At 40.3% G+C, this 16,698-nt stretch overlaps 1 protein-coding gene across 1 annotated transcript in view; it reads left to right on the top strand.

The window, feature by feature from the left end:
- DGKH (diacylglycerol kinase eta) overlaps positions 1 to 16,698 on the top strand; it is a 114,807-nt gene that overhangs the window by 39,498 nt on the left and 58,611 nt on the right. The window contains exons 2-6 of the mRNA XM_088139486.1: positions 2,382 to 2,492; positions 3,521 to 3,601; positions 9,334 to 9,438; positions 9,714 to 9,846; positions 16,249 to 16,355. Of these exons, the coding sequence (XP_087995612.1) occupies positions 2,382 to 2,492; positions 3,521 to 3,601; positions 9,334 to 9,438; positions 9,714 to 9,846; positions 16,249 to 16,355 (537 nt within the window). The remainder of the gene's footprint in view (positions 1 to 2,381; positions 2,493 to 3,520; positions 3,602 to 9,333; positions 9,439 to 9,713; positions 9,847 to 16,248; positions 16,356 to 16,698) is intronic.

Raw genomic sequence — 16,698 nt, 5'->3', positions numbered from 1 at the left:
TCCAGCATTAAGGGCTGCAAGTTCTGTTTGGATGATCTTGGGATGAAAGGATAATTTTGACCTTATTTACATAATCAATTTACACTTTGGGAAAACCTACTGTGAAAAATTGCAGGTTTTTTTAAAAATTCACGAGCCAACAGGGAATGGATACAATTCCATTTTTAAATCATTTGTGTTATTACAAGAGGAGTTTGCTTTATCTGGAACAGCAGAATGGCAGTGCATTCAATTAAAACATCTTCTGATGGCAAAATTTGGTTTGATGTATTAGCAACATGTACAGCTTCTGAGTTCTATCAGCACTAAAAGACGTCCTGCATTCTGGATGATTCCAAATCTACATTATTTTTAATGTAAGTTAAAGAGAATTGTTAAGGTAGATATTAGTAATTTGCAAGAACGTTGAAATAAAGAATATGGAATAACTCATATTAATAAGTCAATATTTAAGGTTCTTAAAGAATCATATGATTCTAAGTTGACATTAACGTAACAATATTTCCATGTTTATTGGATATTTCAGATAATGTTTAAAAAGAATTGGCTCTCAACATCATTATTCTGGAAACTCTTATGATAGGGGGTTGACCTACTATAATTGTGCTCATAAAGTTCTGGGCAGAGTAATATGATTCTGAATTACATACTAAAATTTCAAATCTATCATTTTATCCATTATGAAAAATAATGGATTTTCTGAACATGAGGCACGGCAAAAAAGGTTATTATCCTTTTATATGGAAAGACAGACACCACTATATATTTATGCTCCTTGACTGATAATATGTATTGGCACCCTGCTTTTGAATTGGCTCTCTATCTACATAATAGAAAGACTGATCAATAGTAGTCCATGTGGCCAAAGTTTAATGCAGAATTAAAAAAAAATTGATGTGTGCTCTGTATGTATTTTATACACACACAACACACACATTTTCCCTTGGACTTTTTATGCCACTCCAATTACAGTACTCTCTGATTATTATGTTCTTTGTCTTTTTTTTTTCAGCATCCTTTCTTTCTTCATTTCTTATATTAAAACAATTTTTAAAAAAGTTTGACCAATCCTCATGCATGCATTTGCTGTCTCGATGTTTGGGGCGTTTGGAATTTGCTAAACGTAGTTGTTGATCTCTTTGATTCGGTACTTTGGCCCTGTTGCTAGAAAAATAGTGCATTGTTTCTCTTTGCCATTTTTTTCACTCCTGTCCTCATCTGTGCTTTTCCATGAGTAATAATTTTAGATTGAAAGATCCTTAAGGGAGAAACTTCATCTTTCACGCTTAGTGAAGCAGTGTGTAAACTCCTCTTCATGGGGCACCTTGAAAATTGTCCAGAAGTTGCACCAGTGCAAAGAACAGGGATCAGAGGATCCCTGTACTAAAAGATCTGTAGTTGTGGCCAGATAATTTCCGGACACAATATAAGGTATTGTTATTGACCTTCTATGCTAGTGTTTCTCAACCTTGGCAACTTTAAGATGGGTGGACTTCAACTCCCAGAATTCCCCAGCCAGTATGGCTGGCTGGGGAATTCTGAGAGTTGAAGTCCACACATCTTAAAATCGCCAAGGTTGAGAAACACTGTTCTAAGCCCTAAATAGTTTATGGCTTCGCTATCTGAGCGACTGCCTCTTCTGTTAAGATCAGCAGGAATAGTTCTTTTGAAAATGTCATTGAAGTCCAGGGTCCGTGTTTTAAGCACACAGGAGAGAACCTTCTCCTGTTTGCTTCTAGGAGATGTTTTACTTCCAAATTGATCAGCACCTAACCACCCAGGTTTGATAACAGAAGGGATTATGATAGTCTGTGATTTTTCTTTTTTAGGATTTATCCTGATATTCAAAGTTGCAGCCAACTTAGGTCCAAGTGAGGGTTTTTCGGTCCTATGCTTGATGTTCTCCCTACTTCTCCTGACATCTGAATGGGAGAAAAAAGATCTAGATGTTAGTAATATGAAAATGTGGCTGGTTACATTTCCAGTATCTGGGTCTGTGTATCTGATTTCTGAGTAAGGTTATTTTTTTCCCAAGGTATATAACTTTTTCTCTCTTGCTTTATTTAAAAAAAAAATCAGCCTTTCATTTGTAATTTGATAGGCAATATAAATATATGCCAACCCTCCCCCCCAAAAAAAATCCAGAAACCAAAACCCACATAAAACCAATAAAACAGTGGAGAAAACTAAAGCTGAATTAAAAATACTTAAAATTGCTAGATTGCTATAACAGCTATAATTAAATACATTATTAAGCGATCACTTCAGAATATTATCTTCAGAGAACAAAAGAGACAGAAAATAATTATACGGTATATATAACCATTTTGGCACGTGTAGAATTTTGCATTTTAATAGACTCTTTTTTTCCCCCCTTCAAGACCAGTATAAGGGAAGGATTGCTCTTGAAGCAAACCAGCTCTTTTCAGAGATGGAAAAGACGCTATTTTAAACTTCGGGGCCGAACACTTTATTATGCCAAGGATTCCAAGGTAAAAATCCACTCAGTTATTAATTAACATGCTTTGCCTGAAATAATAATTGTATTTTGAGGGTTTTAAAAAATCTTGCTAGGATAAGAGCTATAAAATATGATAGCTGTTGTATTTTTTTCTTTGCAAATGTTCTGTTTCCTTCTACTTATAGCCTAACTCTAAGGCACACGGGAAAAGCAAAGGATTGTACAACTGGCTTTTGATTTTGAGAACAAAATATTAGATAGCCTAGATATTGAGACAGATTGGATTTACATCATTCGCATTCATTCCAAACTGATGTTGGGTTAAAATCTATTTTATGCCATGATCTAAAAGGGATCTAGAGAAGGGGCAGGTAAGTTTACTAGGAGGATCACCTGTATCTTCAGGAAGACTTTAGCAAAGCCATGGGTCGTACCCACTTTTAATATCACTGACTGATCTTGCTTGATCTGGTGATGAGACCTTAACACATGTCAAGCTCCTTGCATTTTCCAGAATGCAGGATCTGGTTGGTATCCTTAAATCAGTTCTTGACCACTGCTAGAAAGGACTGTAAGGAAAAGAGGAGAAGACCATTTCTAATCCTCTAAGAGTGAGCATATCTTCATGCCTTATGCCCTAGAGAAATACTGATAGCTTAATAGGAATACATCAATTTACAGAGGACTCAGTTTCTATCTTCACGCTCACCAAATACTTGGGAAACAAATCTTATCACCCATAGCTTTTAGTCATGCTGGTTGTGCATGATGGGATATGGGAAAGCTGGGGAATGCTGCTGTATATCACAACATTATATTTATTCATAGGTAGACATTTTGAATAATGCATGAGAATGATGAGGTAGATAGATAGAGCTTAAACATTGTAACTTTCTTTTTTTCTTTGAAAAAAGAGCTTGCTATTTCAAGTAATTCGTGTTAACCGTTCCTAGACTTCTTAAAGGTTTAAGTGCTGTGATCTTTTTTTCATTAAAAAAGCATTAGAAAATTGCAAGAAGAGCTTATTTGGGAGTGACTTGCATTCTGTTATTTCCACAGTCCTTAATATTTGATGAAGTTGACCTGTCAGATGCCAGTGTTGCTGAATCGAGCACAAAAAATGTCAACAACAGCTTCACGGTATGTTACCAGTAGACTTGACAACTACTAAAGCTGTGAGATTTTCATTTTGCCTTGAGAACACAAAGAAGAAAAAGTAAATTGGATAATACGTTGGAACAAAAATTCTTTAGAAACAATCTCAGAAATGTAGCACTCTGTGCACAGCAAAGTCAGTTTTGGCTGAAAAGTAGGATATAATAATAATAATCCGCTCAAATTATGTATTGGCTGTAATAGAGGATCATTAATATTAACATCATATAAGCATTAAGAAATGACCTCTCAGCTTACAGGATATGGGTAGCAATTGGGATTCAGTTCCACTGCTGTTGCTTCAATTTGTTGTCCATAAACACAAAACCATTCATATCCTTTGTTTAATGCATTTTCCAGAGTGCAAGATTGGGTGGTGTCTTTAAATCAGTTCTTGACTAGTAGTAGAAAGGAATATAAAGAAAACAGGGGAAGTAGACCATTTCTAATCCTCTAAGAGTATACTTATCTTCATGCCTTAGGCCCTTCTTTTCATTATTTGATGTGGACATTGGTTTCAGAAGGGAAAAGCAGAGTAGAAGGAGGTTTTGAAAAGCTACCTGCAAGAAGAAAAAGAAAGACTGTGTTGCAAATGAGATGGCTAGATGGGTAAGGGGAATTACTAAAAGCCACCATCAAAACCAGAGAAGAACAGCCAATCCTCTCTGTGCTTAGATGAAGAAGATTTACTAGGAAAAAAGTTGAAATGAGAACAAGAATTCTGACAAGTAGCTTTGCTTTCAAATGCAGAACCCACATATAGGCAACTTGCAGTTGTAACGTTTTGACTTTCTTCCTCCTACACTTTCAGGTAAGGGGGAAGATGCCAAGCACTTCTGAGAAGGTGGGCTGGATCTACACCTAGGTTTCATTTACATGGTGGTTACTAGCTGCATGATAGATGTGAAGATCTTCTATAGTGAGGTAGCCGTGAGGGTAGAGGGAGAGCTTTAACCGTTCCCTGCCCTTCTGTTCTTTTGATGTTGTGTTCTTTCCAGCTTGCCATACAGGTGATTGAGAAGCAGAGGAATGTGTGGTTAACGAATAAGGGAGGGGCAAACTACTTCTGTGTTGTTGCCTCACAGGCTACACAGATATTTACATGTGTTTGCCAGAAATCAAACTCATCTCCAAGGGCAAAGACAACTGGGATGTGCTTTGGATCTGAAGGCAACAAGTTGCTTCGGTGAGCAGGAGGTGCTCGTCTGAGTCTTGTCTTCAGTTCCTTAAAGCCAGGGTGTCTTTTTCCAAGACTGTGCAGATGTTCTCTGCAGCTACAGCACAATTCCAAGAAAGGGTACGTTTAGTTTAAGCTGCTCCATGTGTACCCCTGCACAGTGCAAGGCATTCCTCTAGCCCAAAACCATGTTCCACCTCTGATTTAAAGGAACAGCTCTACCTTCTGAAAAATAAGTCTTTTTCAGATAACTGGTTTCACTAGGAAGCCTTTGTTTGACCCAGAACTCTTGTGAAGGGGAGAAGAGTTTTAATTTTAGCAGCCAGGGGTCCCTCTGGGGTTTACTTGTCATTCAAAGGTGGATGCCCTATCTTTAAATACCAATTTGTGCGTGGCTTGCTTCACAATTCACCCCAGTTCTCGGCTGTGGTAGGTAGACTATTCAATCAGCTTTTCTTCACCTGACTTCAGTGGAATGCTCACATACAGGAGGGAGAAGATTACATTTACTTGTTCCTAAGGAAATGTCACTAATGTAAATTAGCATTATTAAAAACTCACTAGAGTGGGTTTGTGCTTTTCTTAGATTTCAGTAGATTGATGTCATAACTAACAAAACTGTGTTGAATGACCTATATGATCGTCATCCTTATCAATCTCTCCTAGTTTATTATTTATCATAAGAAATTTCAGATGTTGTTTTTTAATTCAAAATAGACATACAAATTAACAAGTCAGCTGAGCAGATTAAACAATAAGCAGGGATTAGATAAAGTTGGGTTCAACAATACCAGATTTTGAAAGAGAGGGTTTTTGCACCGCAAAAAATCTGGGCAACCTGTAGATAGCAGCAAAGAAGTGTAGAAAACTGTCAGGGGCGTCCACAGGGTGTGGTCAAAAAAGTCAAGATGGTAGCTAAAATGGTGTGACCAAAGCCCTGCCTGTGTTTTATGTGCAACGTTATTGGAAAGCTTTGATCTGTCCCACTTAAGTCAGCCTCTAATGAAAATTGGTCACACTGCCACGTCTCTGTCAATCCTGTCTGATGCTAAGATCTGTAGGGGTAGGCTACATGTTGGAAGGTTGTGTGAATGATGGTTTGAGTTTGCCTTCTTCATAATTGGAAGCAATTAAATTAAGAGGTGGGGCTTTCCTGTGGCTAAGTTAGCTTCTGTAGTGGTGACCCTACATTTTGAGCTGAGAAGGAAGCTGAGCTTCGGCCACCCAGGTGTTTGGTTTGGAAACCCTTTGTCTCTTTACTCACCCACTTCTTATCGCTGAAATCTAGTGCTGTCTACAGTTAAATATTGGATTGCATAAAATCATAGTCCTTTTCCTTGTTCAGCATCAATGGAACAGGGCCATTTCACCTGCTCCATGAAAGTACAGCCGTTCTGTTCTTTGCTTTATCAGATAACATGCAAAATCACTAGGCTAGTCTTTACAAAGCAAGTTCTGTTTCCATTGAAGAATCCTCTGCCTTCTGCTGCTTTGCCCTTTAATTTTTTACTCTGAGAACAGCTTTGTTCTTTTGTTCTCTGGACATGGGAAAAGTGCAGCTACCTTTTCTTCGCTCTAGAGCAAGTATCTCTGAAGCTGACGCCCATAGTACAAGTCTCAGCATGGCCATTGTATAGTCTCCTGCATCTGCTGGGAACTCCCAAGCTGGAGAACTTCAAACATCTAGTTCTTCCCAATGTGAGTACAATGATGAGGACCCAGATGCAACCTCATGTGGGCCCCCATTGCTCCTAAGAGGTTGCGTCAGGGTCCTCATCATTGCTTGAACTTCCGGCGTTTTGAGCTGTATCTGTTACTGCAGGAGCATCGACTAGGTGCCACCTTCTGTTTCAAGGGATTTCCTCCTGTTGGAGGATACGGCTGGCTTTCTTCATTTCTCAGCTCCTGCAAATTCGTGGGGCGGCAAGGCTTTGCAAAAGAGTCCTAGTACCAAAGGCCTATTATTCCAGCAGAAATGTGAAGTTCGATGCTGGGAATGCCACCAGCAATCTTACCTTTACTATTTTTTAAAAGACACAATGTGTATTTAGGATGAAAGAGAGAGGAGTGGGGGTAGGATGAGTCTCTGGCAAGCAAGTGGTGATTGGCTGAGAGTTCTTTCCTCCTGACCAGGAAGGACAAGGCAGATTAAGTGGGAGTTCTTGATAACTCTCTAAACCTGCAAACATGGAAAAGGGCCGGTCTTGTACTGTCTTAAAGTGTGCAAGTGTTGTTAAAGTGGAGTCAGAAGAGTTGGAAGACAGAGGCAGGGAATTTGGAAGGGCCCCAGAGTGAAGAGTTCCTATGGGTGGTAAATTTGCTCTGTAGGATAATCTGCATTCCATAAACATTTCCACATTGCTCTGAAGGTGCAAATCATATCCATCCACAAAAATCCTTTCTTGAAGCAACTATTCATACCACAACCTTTCCCAGAAGTGGTTCTGTTGGCCATAGACAAAGCACAGGTGTGTTACGTGTGTCTGCTAGGCCAGGTACACAGGATCACTTGTTGCCCTTTTTATATGCCTGTTGGATGGATATCCCAAAATGGATATGTCAAGGTGGCATACCGAGTGCTCCTTCCTCCCATTTTTCTCATTTGAGTTAAGTTGGGCAGACAGAGGGAGTAGCAAGTTCAGGGTCACTCTGTGAGTTTCCATGGTGGGGGGAGATGGCATTTCTTCAATATACTTGTTGACAGAAGTCCTAACCAAAGTCCTCCTTGTGGGCTTTTTTTCAGCACTTGGGTGTGGCTGAAGAAGAAAATCAGTAACATATAAGTAAAGGGTAGCAGAAGGGCTCCTATCTTTCTCTCTCCTTCTCTCTCTCTGAATGCAACAGATAATTAACTGGGAAACTGATTTGGTTGAACTCAGAGTACCGGCCTCCAACATCCCCAGAATTTCCAAGAATCCCATTAGGAAATTCTTAGCCAATAAAAAATGTGGTTGGCTTTCATTTAGTGTTTTATTTGGAAATGTACAGCACTGGTCTTCCTAGAAGAAAGGCCACCCCAAAGGTCTGTTGGGGTGGTAGAAAACATTCTGGCTGATGGGAAGTGACTGGTATTTTGTGCCTGGTTATGCTTCCTACAATAGCCATTTTGTGAAGAGGCAACTGTGCTTTGAAAGCTAAACTGGCTGGGGAAAAATTGAAGAGAAGCGGCGGTGCAGGCAGACGTGCAGAGACAGCTGGGAAGGGTTTTCAAAGGGTCAGCAAGAACCTTGCAAACAACATGGCTGCTTTAAAAGAGGTGCATCAAAGCCCTTCAGTTCATGGCAAAGAATCTGTTCCGAAGACTTCATGCAACCCTATTTGGTTTGATAACAGAGTGAATAATTGAGTGAATTATCCAGATTATTTTTTCCATCTCGAAGCAAGAAATATAGTTTAGTAGCATAGTCAATGTGTTTACTATTACGTACTTCAAAAAAAGGTGATCTGACAGCTTGCCTTTTTTTCTTCCTGTGTAATGAGACTTTCTACTCATTCGCTGATGTTCAGGAAAAGGAACTGATACTAAGGATGAAAAGGAGGCAGGAAATAGAAGGATGGGAGAGATCCTCCAATTTGTTTATATTAAAATGCCCAGGAGTTTCTGCTGTTTCCACGTGACTCTTGGGCTGTGTGTACTGAGTGAGCTTGTCTGATGTGTTAGTGCCATTTAGTGGAGAGCAGCAAAGACTGAACACTCTGCCAGAAAGATTGGGTAAGTCACAGGCAAGGAAGACCTCAGCAGAAGGTATTTTGCAAGATGCTCAACCAGATTTATAAAATAGAAATTGTTCTAGTGGACCTTTGCATGGAATTCTGATTCCGGAATAGCCTTCTGGAGATGTAAATAGATTATAGCGTCACTTAACCTTTCGGAGATGATGCCTCCAGTGAGGTATAGAAATGTAGTAAACGATGAATCTAACAAGGATAGGAAAGTATGTTCTGTGCTTCATGTTTTAAAACTGCTCCTTCTCAGAGTCAGAGATAAATATTGTTTATCCAATAATCCTGGGAAATTTCAGGCTGAGAAAATTGTGTCTGAATTTAAGGTCGGCAGGGTGAAGCGTCGTAATGTGAATGTTCTTCAATTCTAATAACTGACGGCTTTCCATCTGTCAAGTTGCACTGCATTTTGGTTAACGCTATAATGCCTTGTTACATGAATACATAGATAATTGTATACTTGTCAAATGCAGGGTATCAAGAAAGATTTATCTTTCTCAACGTCTTTGTTGCTTGTATGACACTGCCAATGTATAAAATTGGGGAAATGTTTTAAAACAAACCTGAAAAATATTCTGATTTTTCTCTCAGTGTACAAAAAGGTAATGCAGAACGGCAGGATAATTTTTTTTGCGGGGGGGTAATATACAAACACAAAACCTTTGAGTATCGTGGTTAGTGGGTTAATTTGCTCTTACAATGGTGATACAGGAGTGATCTCATTTATGTGTTAAATGAACAGAAGTTTCCTTATGTTCTGTTTGGATCTGCCTTCCCTTTAGCAATTTACAATCCTAACATAAGTTATCGCTTTCAGATAATAACCCCATTCAGGAGATTGATATTGTGTGCAGAGAATAGAAAAGAGATGGAAGATTGGATTAGTTCTCTGAAGTCTGTACAGTCCCGAGAACATTACGAGGTAAGGTGAACACTGCCCTTGGGACACCTTTTAAAAAATTTCAGTATTATCCATTTTTCAAGATGCAGAAAACAGGGAAGAAAAGGTGCATGTTCTTCATAAATCTGTGAAGCCCAAGCTGAGCATCGGGTTGATGTTCATATTTAGCCCGTTCTGCTTTTGCTTCAAGAGAACGAGAGTCTTATTTTTTTTGAAAGGTGAACTTCTCCAAAATCCGGCGATTGTAGGCCTTGTATGTCTTGTGCTTGGAAATCTGTCTTTAACTTCTTTATTAGGCGGCTCAGTTTAACGTGGAACATTTCTCAGGGATGCACAATTGGTATGCTTGTTCTCACGCAAGACCCACTTTCTGCAACGTGTGCCGCGAGAGCCTCTCTGGAGTTACTTCCCATGGTTTGTCCTGTGAAGGTAAATCAGCCCTTTCCCCTCCTTGTAATATTCAATAATTAAACCTGAAATGCAGAGTAAGAGCGCCTTATTTAAATAGAGCGGTAATGTCGCTAGCTTGAATCAGTGAATATCTTTGTTTTTATCCTCAACATTTTACCCTTGCTTTCTTGAATTGGTTAATGAATCTGCATTTCCAAGAAGCACTGACCTATGCCAATGCTAAATGTTACGTGCTGTGTTTGCTTTGGGACATTCAATACTTTGGTTTCAATATGTGTTTCAGGGAGTATTTGGACCAAGCTTGCCCCAAACTTGACCCCCTCCAGATGTGTTGGAATAAAGGCTCCATCTTCCTTCGTGAGGTTGGTCCTTGCTCTGCATGTCTGGAGGGTGCCAAGTTGGGGAAGGATAGTCTCGATGTGCCATTCTTGGGTGGGTTGAATGGAGAGGACCAAATCATATGGTTAAAAGATCTTTTAATGGAAGTACTTTTAACTGATGTGATTTGATTCTCTCCATCCACCCCAAAGTTTCCTGGAAAGCTTTCAGGTTTCATGATTAGGGTATTTGGTTTACCGTTGGCATGGTTTATAATCTGGTCTCCTGTGCTTTTCTGAAAGATCGTTGTCCAAGATTATTTTCTTTTTTCTCTCTCTACCATGCTGCCAATGTGAAATGAATCCAAGGGCACATTCATATGGGCTGTTTGCTCCATTCCAGAATTTTTTCTACAGTTTTGTATTCTCATGTTACCATTTTTGTTTAATGAGTGGAAGGATTTAGTTCTAGCTCAGCTGCTGTACTTCTGAAATTACCAAATATATATACATACCCATTTGCAGCCCTGAAACTTGCCAGATTTTGTGGGCTGTTCTGTTTTTCCCACTGGTAGGAGCTCTTGCTACAGCCAACTTTCCATTCTGTTGACAGGTCCTTAAAGGGGAAAGGTGGCTTAATACTTCAGTGGTCCTCTTTCATAGCAACTGCTTGGATTTTTGGGTGGGGGGCTATCACGAGACAAATGCTGTGATTCCACTTAAAAATAAAGCTGGTATTAATCTACCGTAGGCTGTTTGTTTCTTTTCAATTGTTCCCACATGCACAATAGCCCAGCCAGGGAGCTGGGGTGAAATTGACAAGCATTCAGCTTCTTTTCCTTTTTCTTTTGAGGAGTAAGACCTGGAATCTGCCTGGATTTATTTTCAGCAGCTCCCTTATAGTTGTGAGCAGCAAGGCTACTAGCATTTTCCTTTCTTTTTCTTTTATATTTGGGTTGGGTGGGTGTGATGGGTGAAGGATTTTCACTGCCTGCCTGTAAGCTAATTTATCTTTTCCTTTTCTCACACTATCAATCATAGCAACATATGATCAGGGTTATAGCCACTAGAGAAAATGTCCGGCTGTAATATTTCCAGTATACTATCCTTTAACCATCTTAGATAGCAATAGGCTTAGGCTTTTTAATTCATCAGAGGAATGGTGGCTTTGGAGGTTCAAAGCAACCCCCTTATTGTAGTTGCTCAGATTTGTTTGGCTTTTCAGTTAATAACAAAATTCACACGATATGTTCAAATCTGATTTGGGATAGACACTAGCAATTTGTTTTATTTCTTTTTCGCATGGAGCAAGAGAAGGAGAGGAGTTTTGTTTCTCCAGGGCCTGCAATAGCTAGGGGCAGGACATTGACTAAATGCAGGACATTGACTAAATTGACTATTGGTCAATTGAAGGAAAAGTACTATACTGGAAGTCCTTGCTTACCGACTGCCTCATTTAGCGACTGTTCAAAGTTACGATAGTGTAAAACAAAACAGCTTTGTGACCAATCCTTGCATTTACAACCATTGCAGCATCCCACAGTCATGTGATTACCATTTGCATGCTTTCCTATTGGCTTGGGACAAGCAGAGTTAATGGAGAACATGGAAGTAAAATCACAAGCCATAGTCACGTGATGTCTTGCTTAACGACCAAATGGGAAGTGACATCATAAATCCGTTGTGGTCACGTGATTTCCACTTAGTGACCGTGGTGCTTAGCGATGGAGTTGCCGGTCCCAATTGTGGTAGTTAAGCAAGGACTACCTGTACTAAGTGCCTGTGTGTTGTCTGTGCTCCCAGGTCTGCAGGAATGACAATGATCTTAAGACCACTTTCCAAACTCGCTTGGCAGGACTGAGAAGCTGTGTTGCTGTCTGGAAGTGTCTTAATACTTCCATTGACTGGGGATACCTGTAGCTGATACAGTTTGGTGGCCTGGTTCAGACAGAACAGAGTATCGTAGTTGGAATTAAACATGATTCTCCAGACAAAATAGGGAATTGCAATTAATTTGAAGTAGTAGCTTTCAGACCCAACTTTGTACATGCAGAGGGGAAAAGGAGGAGTGTTTTGACTTGCCAACCATCCTCTAGAGAATATGTACTCAGGGAGCGGTGTCTAATTAACATCTCATTTTTGCCGTAGGGGAAAATTCAGTTCAAAGGATATTTTGAATGAAGATATATCTTTTAGATATATCACATATAACAAGCTTTTCTAAGTAGGGAAACCACTCACCGTTTTTAAAGAATAAAGTACAAAACAGCAAGAAGAGATGGCATCATTTATAATGTGCAGTTTTCACCTCCAGGTATTTTTGTGTGGCGCAAGAGATTGTACCTTATCAGCATTCCAACCGTAAGATCTGCTCCAAAGGATCCCCCCAATCCTTTGATAATGGTATCTCTGTTACTGCTGAGCCAAAAGTAATTCCTGCTCTTACAAAGGCAGTTTCACATCCCACTAAGATCTTGGTAGATGTCCTTGGAGCTGAGACCCGCTGCCTGGCACTCACCTGCTCCAGCCCTGTTGGCAGGACTCTTCTTGTTCCAAATCAAATTCCACAGGAGCTCAGTCCCAAACTCCCAACTCCTCAAGGGAACATTTTGGACAGGAAAAACAGCCCCATTCTGAAGCATTATTGCATTCTTACAGACCAGGAAGAGCTCTGTATTTTTAGCCATCTCCTTTTGTTAAATGGCTCTAAAAACAATCAAAGAATCCAGGTGAATCCAGACACCAGTTCTCTCTTCTTGGATCTGCCCAAAGGATCGTGTGTGCTGACACTCTGCCCAACATTGGACCATAGTCCACTTGTTTCCAAACCCTTTGTGATCCTCACCTAATCCCCTTTCAGGTTTATTCTGGTGCCTGCCACATTTCAGTTTCTTCCCTTGGCAGACTTATTGCCCTGTCTTTTTACTTTGCACACTCAGAGGGAATGTTTTATCCTGATAAAACATTTGCAGACTCCAAAACCTGTTTTTTTCTCCACATTGCATAATCTGTTCCTTTTCTGGTATCACATTGTCTCTGTGAGTTCCTGGCATTGAAGCCAATGGCTGGGTATTTAAGTAGGGAACTTACAATTCAGGGGAAATTCCGGTTTAAACTCCAAGCCAACTAAAAGCATTTAGCCTCTTTTAATTCTAATGTTGAATTATGACACTCTAGCTCTGGCTTCAAAATAATGGTTTACTCTCCCACCAGTTCCACTGCAGCTTGTTCTCTGGAAATCCATTTTCTTGGCTTTTCCTAAACCACCTTTGGATTTCACAAAGATGTAACATGTTTGTACCCATTTAAGTTTGGAATGGAAGCCCTGCAGATGTTTTGAACTCCAGCTCTCATAGTTTTCAGTAGGGATGTCTCCCAGGTTGGGTATAAAATTAAAGATAGCAGCCTCGACCATGCAATGAAAGTCCAACCCCTTTTTATGTGGATAACATCTTGACTTATTTGACCCCTCTGTGGACTCCCCCAATCTGCAGTCCTCAAGAACACAAATCAGGGTTTAAAGAAGATGTGTTCCCAAAGGATTGAAGAATGCCAGTTGGCCAATTCTGCCGTAGAAGGTAATCTACCTGCAAGAGGTCCTTTTAAATCTATGACTAATCCAGAACATTTTTCTGAATCTTTTTTCTCTAGAGAAAAAAAAAGAAGCACTTTTTCTTCTTTCTGATCAGCTGATTTCAAAGCTGTAGTGAGATCATTGTCACCAGAATGTGAACTTCCCCTTATTGAGGCACGGTAATCAGACCGTTCTCCTCTTCTGCGACATTAATGTTGACTTCTTGCTGGGCCCATATAGTTGAAAGACTGAGCCAATTCTTCTTCAAGTGCATAAAAGCGCACGTCACCTTTTCTTTAGAAGCTCAGAGTGGCGCATGAAATGATTCTCCTCCAATTTGTCACTTTAGGAACAATCCTGTGAGTTAGTTTGGGCTGATAGAGAGCAAATAGCCTCAACTACTCAGTGAGCTTCCATAGCTGAAAATAGTCAAGAACTTGGGGACTCCAGTCGTAGTCCAGCACCTTCATCATCATGCCACTCTAGCTCTCTAAGTGAGACTGAATAGCAGGTTAAGTATTCAAGTGTTCAACTATTCAAGTAGCTATTCTTTAGCGCAGTGAATGTCACACAACTCTACTGGGGAAAAACAATCATGTTTTCCAATGTCTGGCTGTACGTGTATGAGGTTGTGCATGCGTGCAACTGAAGAATCCTGTGATTCATTCCAAGCACAATTCTTGTCAGTATATGAATTCTATTTGCAGGATTTTAAGCCCGGTTATATGTATTATTGGAAACAAAATAACATGCTTGGGCAATCCCAAGGCAACTGTTATGCTTCCTGACAAGTTAAAGTACAATTCCCAGGACTTGGATCTTGTCAGATAAATGCTTTTGCTTTTCTTTCTTTGGAATCAACAAAGGCATTTGGAGAAACAGCTGTTCTTGGAAAGCCACCAACTCAAAACTTCTGGGAAGCTGAATCGCACAGTGAAAAGCTTGCAAGCAACAGGCTTTCATTATGATAAATAATAATTATACAGGATTTGGCTAAGATTTGAAGAGGTTTACATCCATTGTTTGTGTAAGAGTACAGCTGCTACGCATCTTGGCTTTGTAAGGTGCCGTACAAAGAGACCATCTAGCAGCCTCTCCTTTGGCGGGAATCTTAATGCCTAACCAGGACTGAATAGAGCAGATACCACGCGTTTTGCTTGGGGGACACATTGTATAGATGACAACTAGCTTGACCCTTTTTGAGAACTTGGCTACAAGTTTCTGCTTAAGGAGTAATGCTGAAATAACTGTCTATGGAAAGATGTAGCTTCTGGATCAAGGACATAGCCTATCTGTCCTTTGAAATACGTCAGTTCACCAGTTCATGTATATTCAGGATTATGAAGGAGAGGAACTGGCACTTTTGCATCCTACAGAAGGGTCTGCAAATGACCTTATAATATGCCTAATATTTCTCCAGCCCCAAAAGCTGTGGGTTGGGATAGAAATTCCTTTCACTGCAAATACAGGTAGTCCTCTCTTACTGACCACTAATTCAGTGACCGTTTGAAGTTGTGACGGTGCTGAACAAGTGCTACCTATAACTGATCTTCAAAGTTCTGGCTGTCACGGCAACCCCGTAGTCATGCGATCACAATTCAGGCACTTGGCAACCCAGCTCGCACTTACGATGGTTGCAATGTCACATAGTCACATGATCGCCATTTGCGACCTTCTCTGCTCGCTTTCGACAAGCAAAGTCAATGTTTTGTCTACCCCTTGGCCTTCTTGTGTTTGCGCACAGCCTGCTCCGGGCTCCAAAGCCTTCCCTTGGCCTCCCCCATCCCACTCATGGTACCCCCCCATGGCAACCCCAAGCTCCTTACCTGGGACTCCCGCTGCTTCCTGCTTAATGACCCATGCCTCTTGGGGTTATGACGGCAATCAGGACTGCTGGGATTGTCACTGCTAAGTGATACGGTCACATGATGTCGTGCTTTTCGACTGTACCGCTTAGCAATGGCAATTCCAGTCCCAATTGCCATCGTAACCTGAGGACTACATGTAAATGTTTCTCCTTGCCTGCTTATCTTTAGAAATAGCAGAACTCCAACTTTATTTTTATTCTGGTGCTAAAGTGGAATCTGAAACGTACTATGTTGGTGTCATTTTGGCCGATATGTTCCTCTGGAGTGTCACTTGGGATCCATTGCTTGGTCAGTAGTTTGGCAGAGGTTGAAAGCAAATCCTTCTCCATAAAAAGAATGAAGTAGACATAACCCCAGTGGCATCTGAAGGAGGTGAAGGCAGAAAGTCAAGATGGAGGGAGCAGCATTGCAACTGAAGCCCCGCCCCTCCACCATCTTGAGTTTGTTTTACCTTCCCTGTGGATGCCACTGCCTAACTTTTATAGAAAAAGGGACAAAATAAGAGACAGCTAAATATTTGGGGTATTCGATCATTTTAAACAAAGATATCAGTGAAGATACAGACATTTGGTTAAGAAAGATTTTGTGAACATGAACGAATAACATTCAGAGTCTTTCTCAGGAACCTGTGTATGGTTTTTTATTTATTCCTTTTTCCTAGTATGCAAGTTCAAGGCTCACAAAAGATGTGCCGTTCGAGCAATAAATAATTGCAAATGGACAACGTTGACTTCAATTGGAAAAGATATAATTGAGGATGAAGATGGTGTAAGTATTTGTCTCACACAGAAAATCCCACACTTCACGTTTTGTTGAAAAACAATTGCCTGTCATAACAATTAGACAGGGTGAATTATAGCTAGCTGTGGGTCCTGTCTAACAAACTTGTTTTTAGCACATGATGTCCTGTTAAATTAGGTATGTAACTCTATCCCAAAGAAGTCCTTGAACTATTTTCAAGCAGGCACAAGGGAGCTACAGACTTCTATCTAGTGGGGTCAGGGTTTCTACAATAGCTTCATTCACAACTGCAGAAAGTGGCCAGATTTTAGGACCAATGCACCACTTGGTCTTGCAGTTCCAAAGAAAGAATATTGTTCCCATTGTTAGT

This window comes from Python bivittatus, unplaced genomic scaffold (genome assembly GCF_059951505.1).
Source record: "Python bivittatus isolate LINGU-HERP-01145 unplaced genomic scaffold, Pbiv_v1 ctg000210_np1212, whole genome shotgun sequence".
Taxonomy (NCBI): domain Eukaryota; kingdom Metazoa; phylum Chordata; class Lepidosauria; order Squamata; family Pythonidae; genus Python; species Python bivittatus.
Note: the sequence above shows the minus strand (reverse complement) of the source record. Positions and strands in the feature narration are given on the sequence as shown.